Source organism: Choloepus didactylus, chromosome 4 (assembly GCF_015220235.1).
Source record: "Choloepus didactylus isolate mChoDid1 chromosome 4, mChoDid1.pri, whole genome shotgun sequence".
NCBI classification, from domain to species: domain Eukaryota; kingdom Metazoa; phylum Chordata; class Mammalia; order Pilosa; family Megalonychidae; genus Choloepus; species Choloepus didactylus.
The window spans coordinates 104,411,231-104,432,522 of NC_051310.1; the positions used below are offsets into that span (position 1 = coordinate 104,411,231).

Sequence of the window (21,292 nt, forward strand, 5' to 3'; positions counted from 1 at the left end):
AGGGGCTTGTCAATCTTGTTGATCTTCTCAAAGAACCAACTTTTGGTGATATTTATCCTCTCTATTGTTTTTTTGTTCTCTATGTCATTTATTTCTGCTTTAATCCTTGTTATTTCTTTTCTTGTACTTGGTTTAGGATTGGTTTGCTGTTCATTTTCTAGCTTCTTCAGTTGATCCATTAGTTCTTTGATTTTGGCTCTTTCTTCATTTTTAATATATGTGTTTAGTGCTATAAATTTCCCCCTCAGCACTGCTTTTGCTGCATCCCATAGGTTTTGGTATGTTGTGTTCTCATTTTCATTCGTCTCTACATATTTAGCAATTTCTCTTGCTATTTCTTCTTTAACCCACTGATTGTTTAGGAGTGTGTTGTTTAACCTCCAGGTATTTGTGAATTTTCTAAGTCTCTGATGCTTATTGACTTCTAATTGTATTCCATTGTGGTCAGAGAATGTGCTTTGAATAATTTCAATCTTTTTAAATTTATTGAGGCTTGTTTTATGTCCCAGCATATGATGTATTCTGGAGAAAGTTCCGTGAGCACTAGAAAAGTATGTGTATCCTGGTGATTTGGGATGTAATGTCCTGTATATGTCTGTTAAATCTAATTCATTTATCAGATTGTTTAGGTTTTCAATTTCCTTATTGGTCCTCTGTCTGGTTGATCTATCTATAGGAGAGAGTGATGTGTTGAAGTCTCCCACAATTATTGTGGAAACATCAATTGCTTCCTTTAGTTTTGCCAGTGTTTCTCTCATGTATTTTGTGGCACCTTCATTGGGTGCATAGACATTTATGATTGTTATTTCTTCTTGTTGAATTGCCCCTTTTATTAGTATGCAGTGGCCTTCTTTGTCTCTCAAAACATCCCTGCATTTAAAGTCTATTTTATCTGAGATTAATATTGCTACACCTGCTTTCTTTTGGCTGTAGCTTGCATGAAATATTTTTTTCCATCCTTTCACTTTCAGTTTCTTTGTGTCCCTGTGTCTAAGATGAGTCTCTTGTATGCAACATATTGATGGTTCATTTTTTTTGATCCATTCTGTGAATCTATATCTTTTAATTGGGGAGTTTAATCCATTTACATTCAATGTTATAACTGTGAAGGCATTTTTTGAATCAGCCATCTTATCCTTTGGTTTATGTTTGTCATATATCTTTTTCCCCTCTCTCTATTAATATCCTTTATTGTACCCATACTGAATCTCTTTAGTACTGAACCTTTCTCCAGGTCTCTCTGTCCTTTCTTTGTTTCTCTGTCTGTAGGGCTCCCTTGAGTATCTCCAGTAGGGCAGGTCTCTTGTTAGCAAATTCTCTCAGCATTTGTTTGTCTGTGAAAAATTTAAGCTCTCCCTCAAATTTGAAGGAGAGCTTTGCTGGATAAAGTATTCTTGGTTGGAAATTTTTCTCACTCAAAATTTTAAATATATCGTGCCACTGCCTTCTCGCCTCCATGGTGGCTGCTGAGTAGTCACTACTTAGTCTTATGCTGTTTCCTTTGTATGTGGTGAATTGCTTTTCTCTTGCTGCTTTCAGAACTTGCTCCTTCTCTTCCGTGTTTGAGAGTGTGATCAGAATATGTCTCGGAGTGGGTTTATTTGGATTTATTCTATTTGGAGTTCGCTGAGCATTTATGATTTGTGTATTTATGTTGTTTAGAAGATTTGGGAAGTTTTCCCCAACAATTTCTTTGAATACTCTTCCTAGACCTTTACCCTTTTCTTCCCCTTCTGGAACACCAATGAGTCTTATATTTGGACGTTTCATATTATCTATCATATCCCTGAGGTCCGTTTCGATTTTTTCAATTTTTTTCCCCATTCTTTCTTTTATGCTTTCATTTTCCATTCTGTCATCTTCCAGGTCACTGATTCGTTGTTCAACTTCCTCTAGTCTTGTACTATGAGCGTCCAGAATCTTTTTAATTTGGTCAACCGTTTCTTTAATTTCCATAAGATCATCTGTTTTTTTATTTAGTCTTGCAATGTATTCTTTATGCTCTTCTAGGGTCTTCTTGATATCCTTTGTATTCTGTACTATGGTCTCACTGTTCATCTTTAGTTCTTTGAGTAGCTGCTCTAGGTGCTGTGTCTCTTCTGATCTTTTCATTTGGGTGCTTGGGCTTGGGTTATCCATATCGTCTGGTTTTTTCATATGCTTTAGAATTTTCTGTTGTTTTTGGCCTCTTGGCATTTGCTGAACTTGATAGGGTTCTTTTAGGATGTGTAGACCATTCGAAGTCTTTATCTCTAATTTATCAGATCTACAGCTTCGTGGAGTACAGTTTCTCTAACTAACCAGCAGGTGGCGTCCACGAGCCACCTGTTCTCCACAAGCCAGTTCTTCCCTGCTTTGCCTTTGGCGTGAGTGGGGGAGTGAGTCTTGTGGGGTCCAATTGGTGTACCAAGCTTGCATGTGTAGTTGGTGTTGCCCGCCCTGTATATGGGGCGTGTTTCTGGGCAGTCAGGGAGGGGGGGGTGGCTCTAACAATCAAATCTCCCTGGTGATCCTGGAGTTTTAAAGCTGCTGCAATAGTCTAATCCTTCAGTTCAGTCCTGCCAGAGTTGGTCTCTGCCACTGACCCACAAGTCCTTGGTATTGGTGTATGGCTCCTGAGACTTGCAAGTGGGTCCCTCTTCCAGGCCGTGCACCCCCTGGTCCTCTGTTGAGGGATGACTGTGCTATGTCACAGGTGAGTGCCGTCCCCCCAGGGCGGTTCTGGGCTGCTGGGCTGTGTAGGGAGGCTCCCAGTCTGCTGAAATGATGGCTGAATGGGGCTTTGTTAATCCACACTGCTCCACCTTCCCAGCTCTGGGACAATCAGCTGAGGTTGCAGGGAAGGCTAATGTCCACGCCCAGTTTTGTGGAGTGTGCCTGTTATTTGAAGCACTTCCGTCACACTGGGTTGTGTGGGGCAGCTCTGGGCTATGGGGCTGGCGATGGGCAGGAGTGTTTCCTGTCTACCAGGATGATGGCTGTGAGTGGACACCCCCCTTTTCTTGGGAAATTGTGGTGTTTAGTGAATTTTCTCAGCCACTGGATTATTGCCTTTTGTCTCAGAGCTCTCTTAGTTCTGCTCTTGTCTTGACCTGCCCAAATTGCAAGTCTTTGAAGCTTTCTGTATTGGGCTTCTTAGAGTAATTGTTTTAGAAAAAGAAAAAAGGATTAAAAAAAAAAAAAAAAGGGCCCTCCTCACAGATGTAATGGGTTATTGAAATGCTAAGAGACAAAGCAATTAGGGCCATTAAGGAAAGCAATTAGGGCCATTAAGGAAAGGTCCACAGGGCAGAGAGATCACCTTTTCTTCTGGATTTGCATATGAGCCTGAGGGCCTGAGCTCTGCCCTTCCCCTTTCTATGTTCACCAGAAGTCCAAAAATCCTCCGCTTTTATTTTGGAGTTTTTCGTGCTGTTTTTTTCTATGTCTGTCTCCTCTCTGCTGGGCTGGCTGCTCTCAGATTCTCTGGTGTCTGGTCTCAGTCTATCTATGGTTGGAGTTTGGATCAGTAGAATGAGTTTCTGATAAAGGCTGCCACTGGAGTTCTCCCTTCTCCTTCCCGGAGCTGACAGCCCCTCGTCCCATGGGACTTAGCCTGGCAGGGAGGGGCGCGGGCCCCCTGGCCGCAAAAACTTACAGATTTCGCTGATCTCAGCAGTTCCACGTTTTCATGAGTGTTGTATGAAGTATGCCCAAAGTCAGATTGCTCTGTGGTGTCCAGTCCACGCAGTTCCTAGCTTTCTACCTACTTTCCTGGAGGAGTAACTAAAACATACAGCTCACCAGTCCGCCATCTTGCCCCGCCTCCTCCTGTAACTTCCTTTTATTTGCTCCTCCTCATGGATACAGGAGTCAGTTTTCTGAGGGGTGAGCGTGGAAGAAGCAGCTAAGCAAGCTCAGTTAGCCTCTCCCTCTTGCTTTTGGGAACTTTGCAGAGATCAGGTTTTTTACTCTGCTCCTCCCTGGTAGCCTAAGTTTTCCCGTGGTAGTGAGGAGGCCTGTGGTTTTCCTGCATGGCTAGTGTCTCTGAGTGGATTTGTTTGCCCAATCTAGGGACAAGTATTAGAAAGTACACTTGGCCAGCAGACTAAGTCATGCTTTCCAACATCACGTTTGTAAGAAGATATTATCTGATCCCTGTATGCCTGACTCCTATGTCTGTCTCTCAGTTGTTTCCCAGTTTGAGCAGGAAATAAGGTTGTTACCTCTTAGCCCTTGAAACCCCTACCCCAACACTAGGAAGAGCCTAACTGGCTGTTGAGTTGCCCTGACCCATACCTGCACTGGCCATGAGAGGAGAGGTGGTGCCCAAAGTGTTTCCGGAAGAAATGATGAGCACCCCAAATCCCTGGTCAGGAGGTGGACTGGCTTTATTTCAGTCTCAGCAGACCCTGAATGGAGAGCTTATCCAAGGAGATTGATTTATCTTCAGGCAAGGCTCAAGTTATCTGAAGAGGCTCATCTCAGGAGACTGTCTCCTCCAACATGGTGGCTCAGCCATCCTCAGCAAATTCCCTTAGGAGTCCAAAGGACTTACGTTCAAATTCTGGCTCCTTAACCTGCCAGGTGGGAACCTGAATCAGTAATTCTCTTCTTTTAGCCTCAGTTACCTTGTTTATGGAATAGAGTTATTCTGATAACCAAGTGAAATAATAGCATAATGGATGCTTTGAATAGTGGAAATTCTTTGTAACCTGTGAAAAGTGGTAAAATATGAGTTTGTTATAATGAACTCATGTTCTACATGGAGAGCCTGGATGTGAAGATGTGTAAAATTAATGCATCCTGCAAAGCTTGGTAAATTTTCAATGGTACAGTGAAGAGCCTTGTAGGTATCTGGAGAAGGAAGGAGGCATAAGGGCTGGTCATGCAGCCTTGGCAATGGCTAGAGAGTCACCTGGTGCTGAGGGAGAGCTGGTCCTCCTCCCCACCCACCATAACAATCTCTGTTCTCTGTGCTTCATTCACTTTCCCCTTGGGTACAGCAGCCACCACAAAGTGACCTCGGGGAGGGCTCCTCCCACTTTATGCTCTAACTTAAGGGACACATGACCTTTCCCTTAATTCCCTGCAGCACAGCTGAGCCTGGAGGGGATAGCTGAGCAAGATGTTATTAATATAAGGAAATGGTGGTGGAGAGTAACATGATCAGGCTTATAGAGCATGGCTTACTTATTCACGTTTCTTCAATATGTGGTCCCTATGCCAGTTTGGATATATTATGTCCTTCTAAACACCATGTTCTTTAATGCAATCTTGTGGGGGCCGATGTTTCAGTGTTGATTAGGTTGGAATCATTGGATTAAGTTGTTTCCATGAGATGTGACCCACCCAAAGGTAGGTGATAACTCTGATTGGATTATTTCCATGGAGGTGTGGCCCTGCCCATACAGTGTGGGTCTTGATTAGTTTATTGGAGCCCTATAAAGGCTCAGACAGAAGGAGCTCAGAGCAGCTGCAGCTGGGAGACATTATGAAGACGGCTGCTGAAAGCTGATGCTGACATTTTGGAGAACGCCATTTTGAAACATAACCTGGGACCAAGCAGACACCAGCCACGTGCCTTCCCAGCTAACAGAGATTTTCCAGATGCCAATGGCCTTTCTCCAGTGGATACGCTATTGTTGATGCCTTAACCTTGGACACTTTATGGCCTTAAGACTGTAACTGTGTAACCAAATAAACCCCCTTTATGAAAGCCAATCCATTTCTGGTGTTTTGCAAAATGGCAGCATTACCAAACCGGAACAGTCCCTTATAGGGAGATTACGTTCATTGCCATCCAAGGAGGTTCTGGACCAGATTTTGTTAAAGGAAGCTACAGATTTCCTTATAGGTGATCAAAATTTCAAATCCTTAATGTGGTCTTCAAGGCATTGCCTGATCTGGCACCAACACCCCTCGTTCAGCCTCAGCATCTATTTCCACCCTCTCCCCCTTGCTCTCCCAGATCCAGGCAAATGTCTTCTCTGTGGACCTTGACAAGCTCATTCTCATTTCACACTTGCACTTCTGCCTGTATGGAAGAGCTCTTCCTGTCTATGCCTCCCCTATCTTTGCCTGGTTAAATCTTATGCATCCTTCAGAGCACAGCTTCACTGTCCCTTCCTGCAGAAGTCTCAGACTCAGAGAGGTTTACAGGACATCACATCACATCACATCACAACACATAACATACCATCCAGTATGTCTACTTTTAGCATATACAGAAATTATCATTAATAAGGAATTGCATCATTATTATTCATTGTCTGTGTTCCCTGCTACAATACAAGGTTTGTGGGAACAGACCACATCTGTTTTGTTCACAATTAAATACTCACACCCTTGCAAAGAGTAGGCAAATTTGTGGAATGAATGAGGATTGAGTGAATGGTGAAGAGTTGGCTTCTCAGAGCAAGAAGGATTAGGGCAGGGCTTTAAGGAAGCACCACTGAAGGGGAAGTCGGCAGACTCAGGTTCTGGGCACCACTGTGGGCCCTTTCACTCCACAGCTATTCTACAAATGCCGACCACATGCCAGGCACTGTGGTAGGCACTGGGAATATAGTGGTGAACAAGTTGGTCATGATTTCTTCCCTCCTGGAGGTCTAGAAGAGGACCCAGATGCAAATCAAAAAACCATACAAATAAATGTAAAACCCCAACTGTGAAAAGTGCTATGAAGAAGAGGTACATGGAGCAATGGGTATATATAATAGGAAGGTTTGACTGAGTTATGGAACCCAGAAAAGACTTCCGTGAGAACAGGATGATTCTTTTTTCTTTCTTGGTTTTTCAAAATTGAGGTATATTTTCCTACTATAAAAGTCATAGATCTTAAATGTTCAGTTCGATGAGTTTTGGCAAGTATATACACCAGTGTAACCATCACTCTGATCAAGATATAGAACATTTCTATTACTCCAGAAGGCTCCCTTGTGCCTCTTTCCAGTCAATTTTCTCCCCACCCCAGAAAACCACTGATCTTATTTCCATCACTAAAGAGTAGCTTTGCCTTTTCTAGAACTTGATATAAATAGAATCATATTGCATATATTCTTTTTCTGTCTCCCTTCTTTTGCTCAGCATCGTGGTTGAGATTCACCCATGTTGTTGCATTTATAAATAGATCATTCTTTTTAATTGCCAGATAGCATTCCACTGTATGAATACATCACAGTTTTTCCATTCATCTGCTGATGGATATTTGAGTTGTTTTCTGTTTTGGCCATTTTGAATTAAGTAGTAAGAACATTTTTGGGTGATTAAAACATTGAAGGGTGCAGCCTTATAAGCAGTGGCTCAGTTGAGGAGAAGGTTGTTGGAAGTGAGAAGGTCAAGGGATGGAGAGGCCAGAGCATTGCACAGATCATCAATATGGATGTTGAACATAAGTGTGGAGTTCAGGGATGGTGCTAGGAGTTGGGAGAGGCAGGGAAAAAATGAGAGCTACTGGGAAGCCAGAAGATGACAGCAATCAAGATGGGTTGGGTGGTATATCTGAATGATAAGCACTTCAAAGAAGCAGGAATCTTTACAGGAAGGATGGGGAAACATCAGGAAGTTCAATGCCAGTTTTGCCGACACTACTATCATTTTGACTGACATCCTTCCAATGGCTCAGCAAACCACACCAAACCAACCCACATGAATCCTTTCCACCGGTAATAGAGGTGCTATCACCACTGGAAACCAGACCTCCAACCAATCCCAGGAGGCCAGGAAAGTGAGTCTCAGCCTGAGCACTGAGGACCCCTGGGACCACTCTGAGGTATTGCAAGGAGATATGCCATCTTCCAGCATGGCTGCACTTATTTGTAGAGAGATCTTTAAATGTATGTAATTTTTAAAAATCCAAATTCGTTTAAAGAAGTTACTGAATTATTGGAAGGTTTTAGTCAATCATGTATTTTCTCAACAAAAGGGAACTAACAATTCAGCTCCTATAATGTGAGGTATTTCCATGGGTAAAAAATAAAGTCTTCCTGTAACTGCAAGTTTTCAGGGTTGACTGGTGACACCTGGCTTAAAAATGTTCCTCCTAAATCACTTTTTAGAAGAAGCCTGTGATAGTTGTAAGACTACAGGGCTGGAGTCAGAACTGTAGCAGCAGCAGCAATAATAGTATTTATCATCATCGTCATTAACAACAACCACAATTGAGTAATTACTATGGACCAGAAACTGTTATAAACATTGTACATAAACTTATTCATTTATTCCACATTTAATCCTAGTAGGTAGGTACTATTATTAGCCCATTTGACAGATAAGTAAATAATTAGGTCCAGAAAGATTAGGTCACTTACCCAGGGTCACACAAGCTAGTAGACAGTGGCAATGGGTTGGTGGACTTGACTGCCATCTTTCCTCTAACCAGGACTGTCGAGGTTATGAAATAAGAACAAACACCCCTAAATCTTAGTAGCTTACTGCAACAAATGCTACCTGTTCAATGTGAGCTGGCAGGAGGGCTCAGCCGATTGTGCTAACTAAGAGACTCAGGAAGACATAAGCTTCATTTTGATACATACTTTCACCATCATGTACTGATTACCTCGGAGGCAAATGAGCATGCTGCAGTATCTATGCTGGAAATGAAATACTCCTGCCTGAAAGTGTCGCTTTATACTCCTGCCTAAAAGTGTCGCTTCTCTCGTCACTGGTCGGAGCAAGTCATATGCCACTTCCAACTTCAAGGGGGCAAAGAAATACAAATTCTACCATGAGCCAAGGAGGAACAAGACCATTTGGCATTAATGATTACTACAAACACTCTGAGACCGTGAGCAGACCATGCCCTCTCTCGATCTCAGTATTCTTATTCACATAATGAGCATATTTATCACTGTTTTGCTCACCTCCTACCTTACCTTTGTTATAAGGATCAAATAGGGTTGTTGCTCATGGCAATTATGACGCAGAATGGTTGCATCCAACCAAAGCTTCCACCAGATGAAATCTTGATCCTGCCATAGGCAGCCCTGTAACCCATCTTACATGGGTGTCTGTGTAATGGCTTTTGTCCAGACAGAGCTACATGCCAACTTTTTTGTCACTCACTGCTGGGGTCTTGAAGAATATGTAGTTTTCACTTCAGTCAACAACACACCACAGTTGTAGTTCTGGCTCTTGCTACAAAGCCTATCTGGGACTGCCAGCTGTCCAGTTCCTATTGAAAGCTGAGACCACTTTTTCTTGAGAAAGATTGCAAGGGTGATGGTAAACATGCCTTTCCTCCGTTTCTCGAATCAAGTCAGATCACCAGGGCTGTTTACTTGGCTCCTGGAAGTTTCACTCCTCAGACACTCCCCAGGATGCTTGCTGAATCAGGGATGAGCTGTCACAGAAACTCCTTTGCCAACTAAGAATTGACAGTGCTGAGGGTAGAACATGAAATAGGCGTATGAAGAACATTTCCCAAACTTTGGAGCAAAGAGTAGAGACCATACTGACAATCAAATTCCAGAATGCTTTGCTGGCTCCTTTCCTATAGATTGTTTTGCTGAGTACTGCTATCATTTCCCCTTCCTCACTCCTCTGATAGACTAGGCTGTGAACTGAGGGCTGGAACCATCTTTTCATCTGAGTTCCACTCAATAAATGTCCTTTGCATTTATAATGCTTCTGAAGATTCTTTATGTAAGTTAATGCATATGCATATGGCTTCCTTGTAGAATTTAGTGTCTAAGGACGTGCAATTAGGCTAGTTGAACTCTCAGATGTCAGATCCTGAGATGCTATAAAGCTAAAATAAGGCCAAAATGGAATAGAACAGGGGACGGGCGGAAAAGGAGGACGTTTCAGGCAGACAGAGAAGATGTGGAGGCAGGAAGCACAAAGGTTATTCAGGGCATAGGGAGTGCTTCACTCTGCCTGAGGGGGTGGTGGAAACATGAGATGAGAAAGGGAGGTTGCGGCCAGATGCCAGTAGAGGTCTGTGGCCAAAGTCCAGAAGGAAGAAATATAGCAGGATTTTGACGGGGGACAATGAAAGGAAGGCGTAAAAGAGGCGGTGGTCTATGAAATTTTGCAGCCAAGAGCGCTAACAAATGGAAGGCAGAACGGGTGGAGGAAATATATCATGCTGCCAAAGCTCGGTTTTATTTATGGGCGATCCCGTTTCACAGAAGGGTAAACTGAATACCAACTTATGCGCTCCCCAGTGCCAAGTGAGCCGGCGCAACCCCACCTCGCTCTGTCACGTGGGCAGACGTGCCCTTGGCACGTGACCTACCTCAGGCTAGACCAATCAGCCTCTGCAGGGGCGGGGACGCGGAGTCCCAGAGGCGGGAATGTCAGTCGAGGCCGTCTCTTCTCGCGAGCTTTGCCGCCGTCGCTCCTCAGCCGCCCACGGCCCGGCGCGAAAGTCTCGCGAGGCTTGGGCGCTGCGGCTGTAGGAGGAGGACGGGGAAGGACGGAGGCCAGCCACTGCTGCCTCCCTCGCTCACTCCCTCGCGCTCGCGCCCGCCCCCTCCCTCCCTCCCCTCCCCTCCCTGGCCCAGGCTCGGCCCCGACCCATTGGCTTTTTCGTCTTCTGCTAGGGAGGATGTCGGGCTCTTCGCCCTCCAGCGCCCTGGCCCTCTCGCTGTTGCTGGTCTCTGGCTCCCTCCTCCCCGGGCCTGGCGCCGCTCAGAATGGTAAGCGGGGTCCCGGGGGCGGGCCGGGCGGGGGCTGAGGGGCGCCGGCGGCCGGAGAGGGGCTGGTGCGGGACCCGAGGAAGTGCGGGAACCGGAGAAGGGGGGACCGTCGGAGCCCGGAGGGACTGCAGTTCGGAAAGGAGGAGATGACGGTCGGGGGTTTGAAGGGGCTCGGGTGTGTGGACAGGAGGCTCCTGTCCGAGAGGAGGGGGCGTCCGATGTGAGCCTGAGTTGTTGCTGACTTAGAGGCTCTCCATCGTGGGGCTCCTCGCTCCAGGTTGGGGAAAGGAACCCGAGGAAGCCAGTGTGAGGAGCTGGAGTTGCGGGGGCGAATGGGGAGGGGGGTACAGCTTCTAAAGAAGGCGGCAGAAGATAGGCATTTGTATTCAAGGCGACGAGGATTGGGGTGGGCTGCCGGTCCGGCTCGCCTGGAAATCTACTGGGGCTCCGCTCCGTAAGGCTGGTGACATCCTTAAAAATAAGGGAGGAGGAATTGGGGGGAGGGAGTTCTGAAGAATACTGATGGTGAGCCGAGTACTAGAGCCCTAAGGAGGGAGTAAAGAATCGGAGACCTTGGATATGGGGGCGGAGGGAAAGTGGGTGGAAAGCTAAGGGAATGGGTTTACTGCAGTGGGGAACTTGGAAAGAGCAGCAGTGGCTCTAAACGAGATGGGTGGGGGAGGGCTGGGTTTGCTAAGGAGGTTGAAGAGCTGGGCATTCTAGGGTAGTGGTTGCGAGAGCAAAAAGGGGTTTCTAAATAAGGAGAGGAAAAATGAGCAGAGGATGTGGAGAAAGGGTTGCAACTGAAGTAGGGGGAATATTTATTAGAGAAATAGGGGTGCCTAGGTATAGAGATGGGGGAGGGGAAGACAAAAAATAAGGGAAGGGAGTAAAATTCAGGAAGCCGGGGATGTAATGTTAGTTTGCAGTGTGGAGGATAATATTAGGGAAGGGAGGAGCTGGGTTGTGGCAACTGCTGTGTGATATTGGTTGGGCCTTTGGGAAGGCAGGGACACCTAGCTGGAGCTGCAGTGGTGAAATTGAAAGCAGTAACTGGGAGGGAGGTGGAGGAAGTGGGTTTTCGAGATCTACAAGTTTCAAGACAAGAGACATTATTTTTGAGGGACATGAAAGTAATCCCTGAGATGTGCGCAGGGTAAGGTGGAAATGAGAGAATTGGTTTTAAACTTTGAAGCCTTTTGGGGAAGATGGAGAAATGTTGGCGAATCATGATGATGAGGGATATAGACAAAACCGATCCTGCTTGAAGGTGTGTGTTACAATTCAGCTGCTGAGCTGATCTTAGGAGATGACAGGAGAAGTATCAAGAACTTGTTTCTTCTCTTGTGGAAACGGTTTTAAAACTAAGATGTTTTAAAAATATTTTTATGTGAAAGAATGTTATCAGAAGTCAGTACTGGAGAGTGAACCATACATTTTTGCTAGTCCTTCAATGTTTCTTAATTGTTTGCCAGAACAATTTAAAGTTACTCCATTAGAGTACCTGAAATTTAAATAACATTTTCTTTAAACGTCAATGATAGAGCCATTGGAGTTGAGCATTCCAAGAAGAAATTGGGCTTAAAATGCTGGAGATTACAGTGAAAATACATCAATAAGGGAGTGAAAAGGCATCTGGTTAATCAAGTGTTTCTTGTACCAATAGAACTCAGCAAATCTTATGTATGCTTCATGGCCTTGGATTATTACTGCAGGGGTCAGGATGGGAACATTTTTCTGTCTGTTGCATTGCATATGCTAAGTATATTGGGTATTTTTCCTGTTTTCCTCCAAAGCATGAGGTCACTGTGGAAGGCAGGGTAAAGTTAGTCAGATTTGTCTTGTCGGTTTTAATCTGTTAACAATATGACTTAAACAAGCCTAAAACTAATTTCAGCTGTTTGATTTGTGGAATGGCATGGTTTCATTTTGCGCAATAGGTGAGAGTCTTTATCTTAACATGTTAATCTCTGTGTTGGCATGGCTTTCTTCAAAGATTTATAGTATGTTGAAATTGTGATTTCTTAGCAACAAAAAGTAAGGTTTTTGGATGGGCCAACAAAGACTTATCTGGCTGTTCTCAGTGATATGTTTTCTAAATACAGTGTAGTACGGCCCTTTCCCTGAAATGAACTTGAATTCAGTCACATGATGTAACTGATGAAGTGAAGCTGAGCTGGCAGTTGACCCAAATGAATTTCAGTTAATTCAAGGAAGAAATGGCTAATTTTTGAGTTTGAGCTCTGTGTTCATATAGGTAAGGATACCATTTTATAGCTTTCTTTTATAAGATTTAAGCTTTCAGCTGATAATAGTCCTGTATTTTCTTACGGTGCTTTGGAAATGGATACCATGCTCTGTATGGCATTGAAATGTTAGAAATATTAGATTATTTATTTAAAATGGTCATTTGAAAAATAATTTAAGTGTTTCTGGATTGGGTATTTGGTAGTTTAGATTGAATATAGATTTTTTTTTTTGAAAGGCCTTCGTTTCATTATTCCTAAAATGAAGAATTTGGGGTAGATGGTCTTTAAGGCCCTTTCTAGCTCCCAAATTCTGAGTCTGTGACCCCTTACAATAAGGATTCTGAGTTTTCCTTTGGGTAGATTTTGTTTGCCGTGCAAACATTTAGCCTTGAAACCACAATTTCAAGTAAAATCCTTATTTAAGGTGTTGAGTTTTGTATGGATCAACAAAAATGTACTTCATTTAAAAGTTAGAACCCTGCCCCCCAAAATAACCTTCCTGATAAGATATTCATATACTTTAGACTAAAACTGAATGGGTGTAAACCAAGCAGAGTAATATGGTGATCAAGATCACGGATTGGGACTCTGCTTGACCTGGGTTTGCGTCCCAGCTCTTCTACCCTGTAGCTGAGTGATCTTGAGTAAGGCACTTAATATCTCCAAGCCTCAGTTTCCTCATCTGTAAAATGGGATTTATAATAAATGCGAATCCCCTAGGGATGATGTGAGGATTAAATGACATGATGGCCATAAAGCGCTTAGATTTCTGCTTAGCATATTGTGAGTCTCATTAAATTTAGGCTGTTATTATTATCATCCTTTAAAAAGTATTATTAATTATATATTTTTCTTCTTGTATATTTTGAACACTTAATTGCTCATTGTCACTTTTTTTAATTAAATTCAGTTTTATTGAAATATATTCGCACACCATGCATGGTGTACAATCAGTTGTTCACAGTACCATCATACAGTTATGCATTCATCACCCCAGTCATCTATTTTTGAATATTTTCCTTATGCCAGAAAGAATCAGAATAAAAAATAAAAGTAAAAAAGGACACCCAAATCACCCCCCCACCCCACCCTATGTTTCGTTTAGTTTTTTGTCCCCATTTTTCTACTCATCCATCCATACACTGGATAAAGGGAGTGCAATCCACAAGATTTTCGCATTCACACTGTCGTCAGTTGTAAGCTACATTGTTATATATTCATCTTCAAGAGTCCAGGCTACTGATTTGGAGTTTGATAGTTTCAGGTATTTACTTGTAGCTGTTCCAATACATTAAAATCTAAAAAATGTTATCTATTTAGTGCATAAGAATGTCTACCAGAGTGACCTTTCTACTCCATTTGAAACCTCTCAGCCACTGAAACTTTATTTCATTTCATTTTGCATCTCCCTTTTGGTCAAGAAGATGTTCTCAATCCTACAATGCCAGGTCCACATTCATCCCTGGGAGTCATATCCTGCGTTGTCAGGGAGATTTACACCCCTGGAAGTCAGGTCCCACATAGGGGAGAGGGCAGGGGGTTCACCTGCCGAGGTGGCTTAGTTAGAGAGAGAGGGCCACATCTGAGCAACAAAGAGGCACTCAGGGGAAGACTCTTAGGCACAATTATATGCAGGTTTAGCCTCTCCTTTGCAGTACCGAGCTTCATAAGGGCAAGTCCCATTATAGAGGGTTTGGACATCAAACTGCCAGTCCGCAATGTTTGTGCCCACTATAATTTTAAATAACAGTAAAAAAAAAAGCCATTCAAAGGCCTGCACAGAGAAATTTGTGCTTTAGACCAGCTGCACCACCTCTGCAATTGCAAGTTTTGGTGAAGAAGTTTATATTTCCATTTCACCTTCTGAGAGATTTCATGGCTTTCTTTTTCTTTCATTGAACCAAATATTTTTTCATATGGGCCAGATAACACCTTTTCATAGAATACTGTTGTCACGAATAAGAGAAACAGTGTAGTGCCTGGCACACAGTGGGAGTGTTACAATACAAATGGTAGCTGAATGAACAGATGTGGAGTGAAGAACATGGTGATATATTCATACTGAAAATACAAAATTAGATAATTAACATTGTTCAGTGGGGGAAAATAAGTAATGAATTTTATTATTAACAAACTAAATTTTAAGAAACCATTTTGCTTCTATACTAGATAATTGTGAACAGTGTGCTTTGTAACAGTATCAGCATTTGCGGTAAATGATTCATGGATCTTTTTCTTTTCTGCCAAGTGTTTGCTTCATTGGTTTGGCAATTTTATCTCCCTGAGTACATTTTTAGAGGTGTATTTGCTATTGATTGTGCACCTCTTCTTTGGGTGAATTGAAATGAGCAGAAGATAGATCTTATCTGTAGCTGCTGTGGCACAAATGATATCCTACATATTAAGCAATAGGTTTTGACATAATTGATCCAAGTAACATTAAAATGACCAGAAGTAGTAGTTTGCTTGGAATAAAGACTACATAAGGGGATCATAAGCCTTCAGTTTCTTAGGTAACTGACCAAAATGTTGCTACTCATATAAAGGGGCAACTAGGCATAAGAGATTGATCAGTAATCTTGGGGGGATAGGCCATGTGACTACATCAGGACCTGTTTCTGGTCTCTTGAGTCTTTGTTTTCCAGTGAGTTACTGGATTAAGTTAGAAAGAGATATGGATGGATTTTTGTGTTGCCAGACATAATAGAGCTTAACCTGTAAAGATACCAAGGTTTAAAAAAAACAAGGAAATAAAAACCCTTAAGTGTAAATGTGCTTAATATTCCAGCCATTTACCATAAAGCTTGATATTCATTACAAGTCAGATTTTGCATGTCTTAAAGGAATCCCCCCCCCTTTTTTTTCCCCATTAATGATTTTGATGTGAAATCATTTTCTCTTGTGGAGTGAATCTTTAGACATTAATAAAAGGCAACATGTTATTGTATTATGTTTATTTTTATTTTTTAAATGAAAAGTAATTATTTAACGGCCTTCAAAGGTGACCAGATGTGACTGGAAAAATGCTGTTAATTTGGACACTGTTTTTCATTTAATTAGTTTGAAGTGGCAGTTTTTTTGTTTAAAGTAAGGTGTTTTATATGTAAAATCTGGAACTTTGCTTGATCTATGTAAAGGTTTTAAAAACATACAATTTAGGAAGGAGATAAGGTACTAATATCTGTAAGAATGAGTTATTTAGAAAAATAATGACTTGGATATTTCATACATGAAGTATTCAATAAAAGTTTGATTTAATTATATGCAAAGAAATTTTGGAAGAAGTTGAATTCTGTGAAAATTTTTCTGATGCATTCTATTCAATTTATTGCTTACAGTGAGAGCACAATCTGTACAGAATCAGAAGTAGAGAATGAAGCTATAAGAGAAAGGGAAAGATAGAAGAAAGGCTGCAGTAGTACAAAGAGAGAAGCAGTATGCAAGAATGAGGAATGAATCTTCGTTTGAGGAGCATCTGGAAAAATAGAATCTGTCAGAAAGAATAAATAGACCAGGGATTTCTAAAGTAACTTCACAAATCAAAATTAAAGTAATGGTGCAAAATCACCCCCTGTGAACTATTGATTTGGCTTTCTGTGTGCCTCTTTAAACAAAACATTAACTTCTTGTATCATTTAACGTGAATTTTTAAAAATGCCATTGGTAATATGGAGTTTAATTTTAAGCACCTTAGACAGTGCATTTTTAACTTGTTTGTGAGGTTTTTGTGTGTTTGTTTTTTTTTTTTGGCAGAATTCCTAATTTTAGCTAGTAAGGATTAGTTTTGGAAAGTCAGGTAATCTCTCAAGTGAAATTAGTTGATTATAAACTATTACATTTTGTGGTTTATCTACAAAAATAAACTCACCTAATTTGAAGTGAAATATTGCAGTGATTCTACGTAAAAGCATTATTATAGTGTTTTTAAATTCTGGTATTAATACTTGAATTTAAAAGGTTGAATACACAAAAGTAAATATATATAAAAGTAAAATGTATCTGTTTTTCAAGAGTTTATTTTCTATTTAGGAGGGGAGAGTCAAAAGATTTTACCTAATTCCAGCGTTTCCTGAAATTGAAAGTAGGCCTAACTTTTTTATTATTTGCTTTTGTGTATGTACAAAGATACACATTTATCAATCAAACCTAATTAATTTGAGGTTATTTTGACCTGATTGCTCAGAACTTTTAATTTGGTCTATGTATGTGGAACTGGGGTTTACTAAATATTTAAAGAATTTTCTAAGTGTGTCTACATTTATCTGCACACAGTAAGTTATTGGGTGACATAATTAAGGTTCCTAAGACACCTGCTGCATTTCTGAAAACAATTCTGGAATGTTTTAAGACTAATCTTTTTACCAGATACTCTTAATTACTGGAACATTATTGTATGCTTTATGGTATGTTCTGGAAGAACATCAATTTGGATATGCCTCACTTCTCTTTGTTTTATTTTGATTCATTTCATTATTACATCCAACTGTTGCTTCACATTGACTGGACAGTGGAATATAAATGAGATGTTGTAAAATCACTCTGAAAATGTCAGGGTTCTATATATTATGTAAGAGTCTATTATTAGAGAATATAAAGTTCCAAATTGCACCAGTACTTTTAACCATATCCAAATGGATGCTCATGTTCTAAAAGTGATGAATATAAAATTCATGACAAAATGTGAAGTCTTTTTCTGGTAGAACACTAATAAGACACAGTGTTCCATATACAATAAGATATGTTTTAAAAAAACAGGTAAGAGTGTGCCTGCATATATAAATTGTTTTGCTATTGACTCTTCTTTTCTTCCTGAGTGTAGTAATCACTGAACTAGATGATGTCTCAATTCCTTTTCAGTTCTAAGTTTAGACAATTCTATTGACCTTACAACTTAGGTACTGCCTGTAATGAATAAAGGGCCCGAAGAGGTAATACTTTCTGTTTTAAATAATTTTTAGAAACTTACTTTTGGAAATAATAAAAACTGACCTTGAGGCATACACTGTTTGACACTTGGGGCAACACAGTTCTTGTTTCAAGGAAAGCAGCTTGTTGTCTGTTATACAGTGATCTCGTGCTAAACTTCCTGGGAAAATTGCCAGTGTGAATTAAATAATTAAGAAATGAAAATCCCTGCCAGGTAGATAGATATTTTATGTTAGCTCTGTTGGTTGAAAAGTAGTTGAGTATTGAAGAGGTAATGAAGAGACAATGTAGCAAACTTAACTAATCTAATGGTATTTTTATGTTATCCCTTTGAGGAGGTTTGTCTTCTATACATGACTTAGTTTCTCCTGTCCCTTATGTATTTAAGACATCTATACCTGTCCCTTAATAGTTGATGAAGGTAACGTAAGTGTTACCTGAATTAAATCTGAGGAAGTTCCTAGACTGATATTCCTTAGAAAGAATGTGCTAAGGGTCTCAGTTTATAAACTTAGTCATTATACCTCTTTGTATCTGCTAGGTTGGCCCATTTCCTTGTTTTTTTTTTTTCTTTCTTTTTTCTTTTATGGTTTTGTTAGAGAGAATTTCAAACATACACAGAAGTAGAACAGATAATGTAATAAACCCCCATGTACCCATCATTTTGTTCAGCAGTTATCAGCCTCATTGTTGCTGTTTATTAATTTAAAAATGAACTTTAAGAATTACATTGCAAACTAAAATCTTCCAGAAGCTGAAATGCAATTAGTGAAGTTAGGTTATGTTAGTAAAACACAATATTTGGTTCACATGTAATCATGTTGAAATGACTTGAAAAAAATAAATGCTCTTTAGAAAAAAGGCTTTCAGACTTTTTTGTCTGTGACACAGATCAAGAAAGAGGTTTTCTTTGTGACTGTATATATAAATATATAATGTTTTTGAAATGATACTCTGTATGATGAATTCTTAATTCTATTTCATTTAAAGAAAATTATTGTGACCTTCTAAATTGATTTCACAGTTTATTAATGGGTCATGAGTCTCAGTTTGAAAAATGGCATTTTCAAGAATTGAGTAGCTTTCTGTTTTGTTTTTTAAATGCCATGTTAACACGGAATAGTCTGATGATTTTGTAATCACTTACGATAAGGATTTTCATGAGGCATCAGTAATATCAGCATATACCATTACTAGTCTTTATTAGTAAAGAAAATACAGCATTGTTGAATTCATGCATTAGTCACTATATAATATTTTTCTTACTTGAATTTGGAAAAAAGGGAAGTCATACAAATTAGAATAGCATATTCAAAATGAATTTTTCCAGTATATATACTTATCTTTGCTTTTAAATTAGAGCTTGTTTTCCTTATTCTCTGCTTTCTTCTTTGAGTTATTGGTTGAGTACAGGACTGGGAGCATTATTGTTTATTCCTAGCTGAATGCCTACTCTGATGCTGTTGTCTGAGGTACATTTCTGGTGAGTATGGATTGACTTGAATACTGGCCAGGGGAAGAGAGGGAGAGGGGAAGCATAATCGTCAACGACCAATTTATTTGCCTTTCATGTTTAATATCCTCAGGCAGCAGGAGCCTTCTTTCTGCCCCACCCCATCTCTCTCTCTTTTTTTAAAACATTGCTTCTTGGATCAAGATGTCCCTATCCTGTGTTGGCAACTATCTGTGAAATACTTTTCAATCCATAGATTGAAGGAATATGTTAAATTTATCTTAGAATTTTTTTATTATAAACAAGTTTAGCAGATTGGGAACCATTGTAGAGCAACTGGGAAAAAATAGCACACAGCTCCAGCACTGAAATTATATTCATTAATGCTGAATCTCAAATCATTCACCAAAGGAGATGAAATAAATGCCTTTAATGCAAACCAGGGAACTGCTGCCTGGAAAAGAGCACGTATAAAGAGGTTTCAAATAGTTTGCAATGAATTGCATTGAATTGCTTAGAGAAATAACATGGTGATCACTCATCAAAACAATGTTCTGCTAACAGTGTTACAGTTTTCTTACCAGGATTGAACTCCAAATAATAGAGAATACTTTCTAACCACATTTAGGAAAAGATGTAAATTCTATGTCATTGGTAGCATGAGATTTAGGAGAAAAGCTGAAGGAGCTAAACTTACGAAAAGGGAGCACTGGGGGGATGTGATTATCTATTAATACCTTCAAGGTAGCAGTGTAAATGAAGTAAGGGAATTAGATAGTCTCTAAAGATGGATGGGCTATATTCAAGAGCAATGGCCTAAAGCACGGGGAAGAAAAGCATAGGTTTAGTATTACCAAGATGATTTTAATGAAACTAGCAGAAGAACAGAATAATTTGTACTAATTGTCAGATCCATCAGCAATAGGGTAAAGAGCTGGTTGAGTGGGACTTCATAAAATAAGGGAGGATCTTTTTTTGTTCCTGTTATTTCTAGTTTAGGAGCTCAATAGAAGAAAATAAGAAGCTTTATTGAAAATAAACGTGAAATGAAACGGGGTTTCCAGACCTTTTTAAGGGTCAGAAATTATTTTTGTTTTCAGCTTTAAAATTCTGTGATTATCAATTCAAGAAAAATGGCAGATTAACTTTGGAATCCATTAAAGTAGCTTTTAGGACTTGTCTATAGTACTTAAAAGAGGATTCCATTTATTATAATCTTTATAAGCAACTTCTTTTTGTTTAGTTATTGAAAACCTACATTATGAAATTCTTCCAGTTGATGTTTAAGACTCAGAGGTGTAAGCTGTAAAGAGTTCACTAGACTTTGTTTCTGGGGATAGAGGTTCAAGGATTGTCCTTTTTCAGAATTTTTCCTGGGGGCCTGGAATATATTTGTATTGTATGTATTTGTATTCTTGATTTGGAGGTTTGGAAGAAGAAAAGGGTATGAATGAAGATGTGACTGACCACAACCTTTTCCTCCTAATCAATTCAGAATAATTTTCATTTGCTAAATTATAACCACCTTATTTAGAGAGTCAAGAAAGGTGGATATTAGATCTACTGACTGGGTATGTGATTTCTTGACAGTTAAATTCCAATACTAAGAAAAATCATGGTTTCATGAGCTTTAGTGTAAGATCTTTTGACCAGTGGTGTATCACTGTATATCAGTAAATCAGTCTAAGAGATCTACCTTCTGTCCTTGGGTTGGGGCAGGGGCCATGGTGGTGGCTATGAATAATAAGAATTGAACAGTGAAACAGGTTCCAGGGTGAATGATGTTAAGTAACATGAAGCATAATTATACCCATACTTATTTGAAATATATTTAAGGCAATTTTGGGAAATATTAAATTAATATTTCTCCTAGGAAATTAGTATAGTTTAAATTTGATGCCTAAAGTCAATTGGAGACAATATAACAGAGTAAATAAGTTGATACACTGTCACCATTGTAAATGTAAAACATAAATAAAACCTATGGTAAAAAGTCTGTCTTGTGAGGCAATGTAGTTGATTAGAAAGAGCATTGGATTTGG

The 21,292-nt window shown here is 40.1% G+C and overlaps 1 protein-coding gene across 2 annotated transcripts in view; it reads left to right on the forward strand.

Moving 5' to 3' along the window:
• Positions 1-10,451: 10,451 nt before the first annotated feature.
• Positions 10,452-21,292, forward strand: part of NPTN (neuroplastin) — a 96,316-nt gene continuing 85,475 nt past the window's right edge. Inside the window, exon 1 of one of the 2 annotated variants that reach the window (XM_037833476.1) lies at positions 10,452-10,622. In XM_037833476.1, the coding sequence (XP_037689404.1) occupies positions 10,532-10,622 (91 nt within the window). In that variant the 5' untranslated portion in view covers positions 10,452-10,531. The remainder of the gene's footprint in view (positions 10,623-21,292) is intronic. The other variant, XM_037833477.1, reaches the window with a different exon arrangement.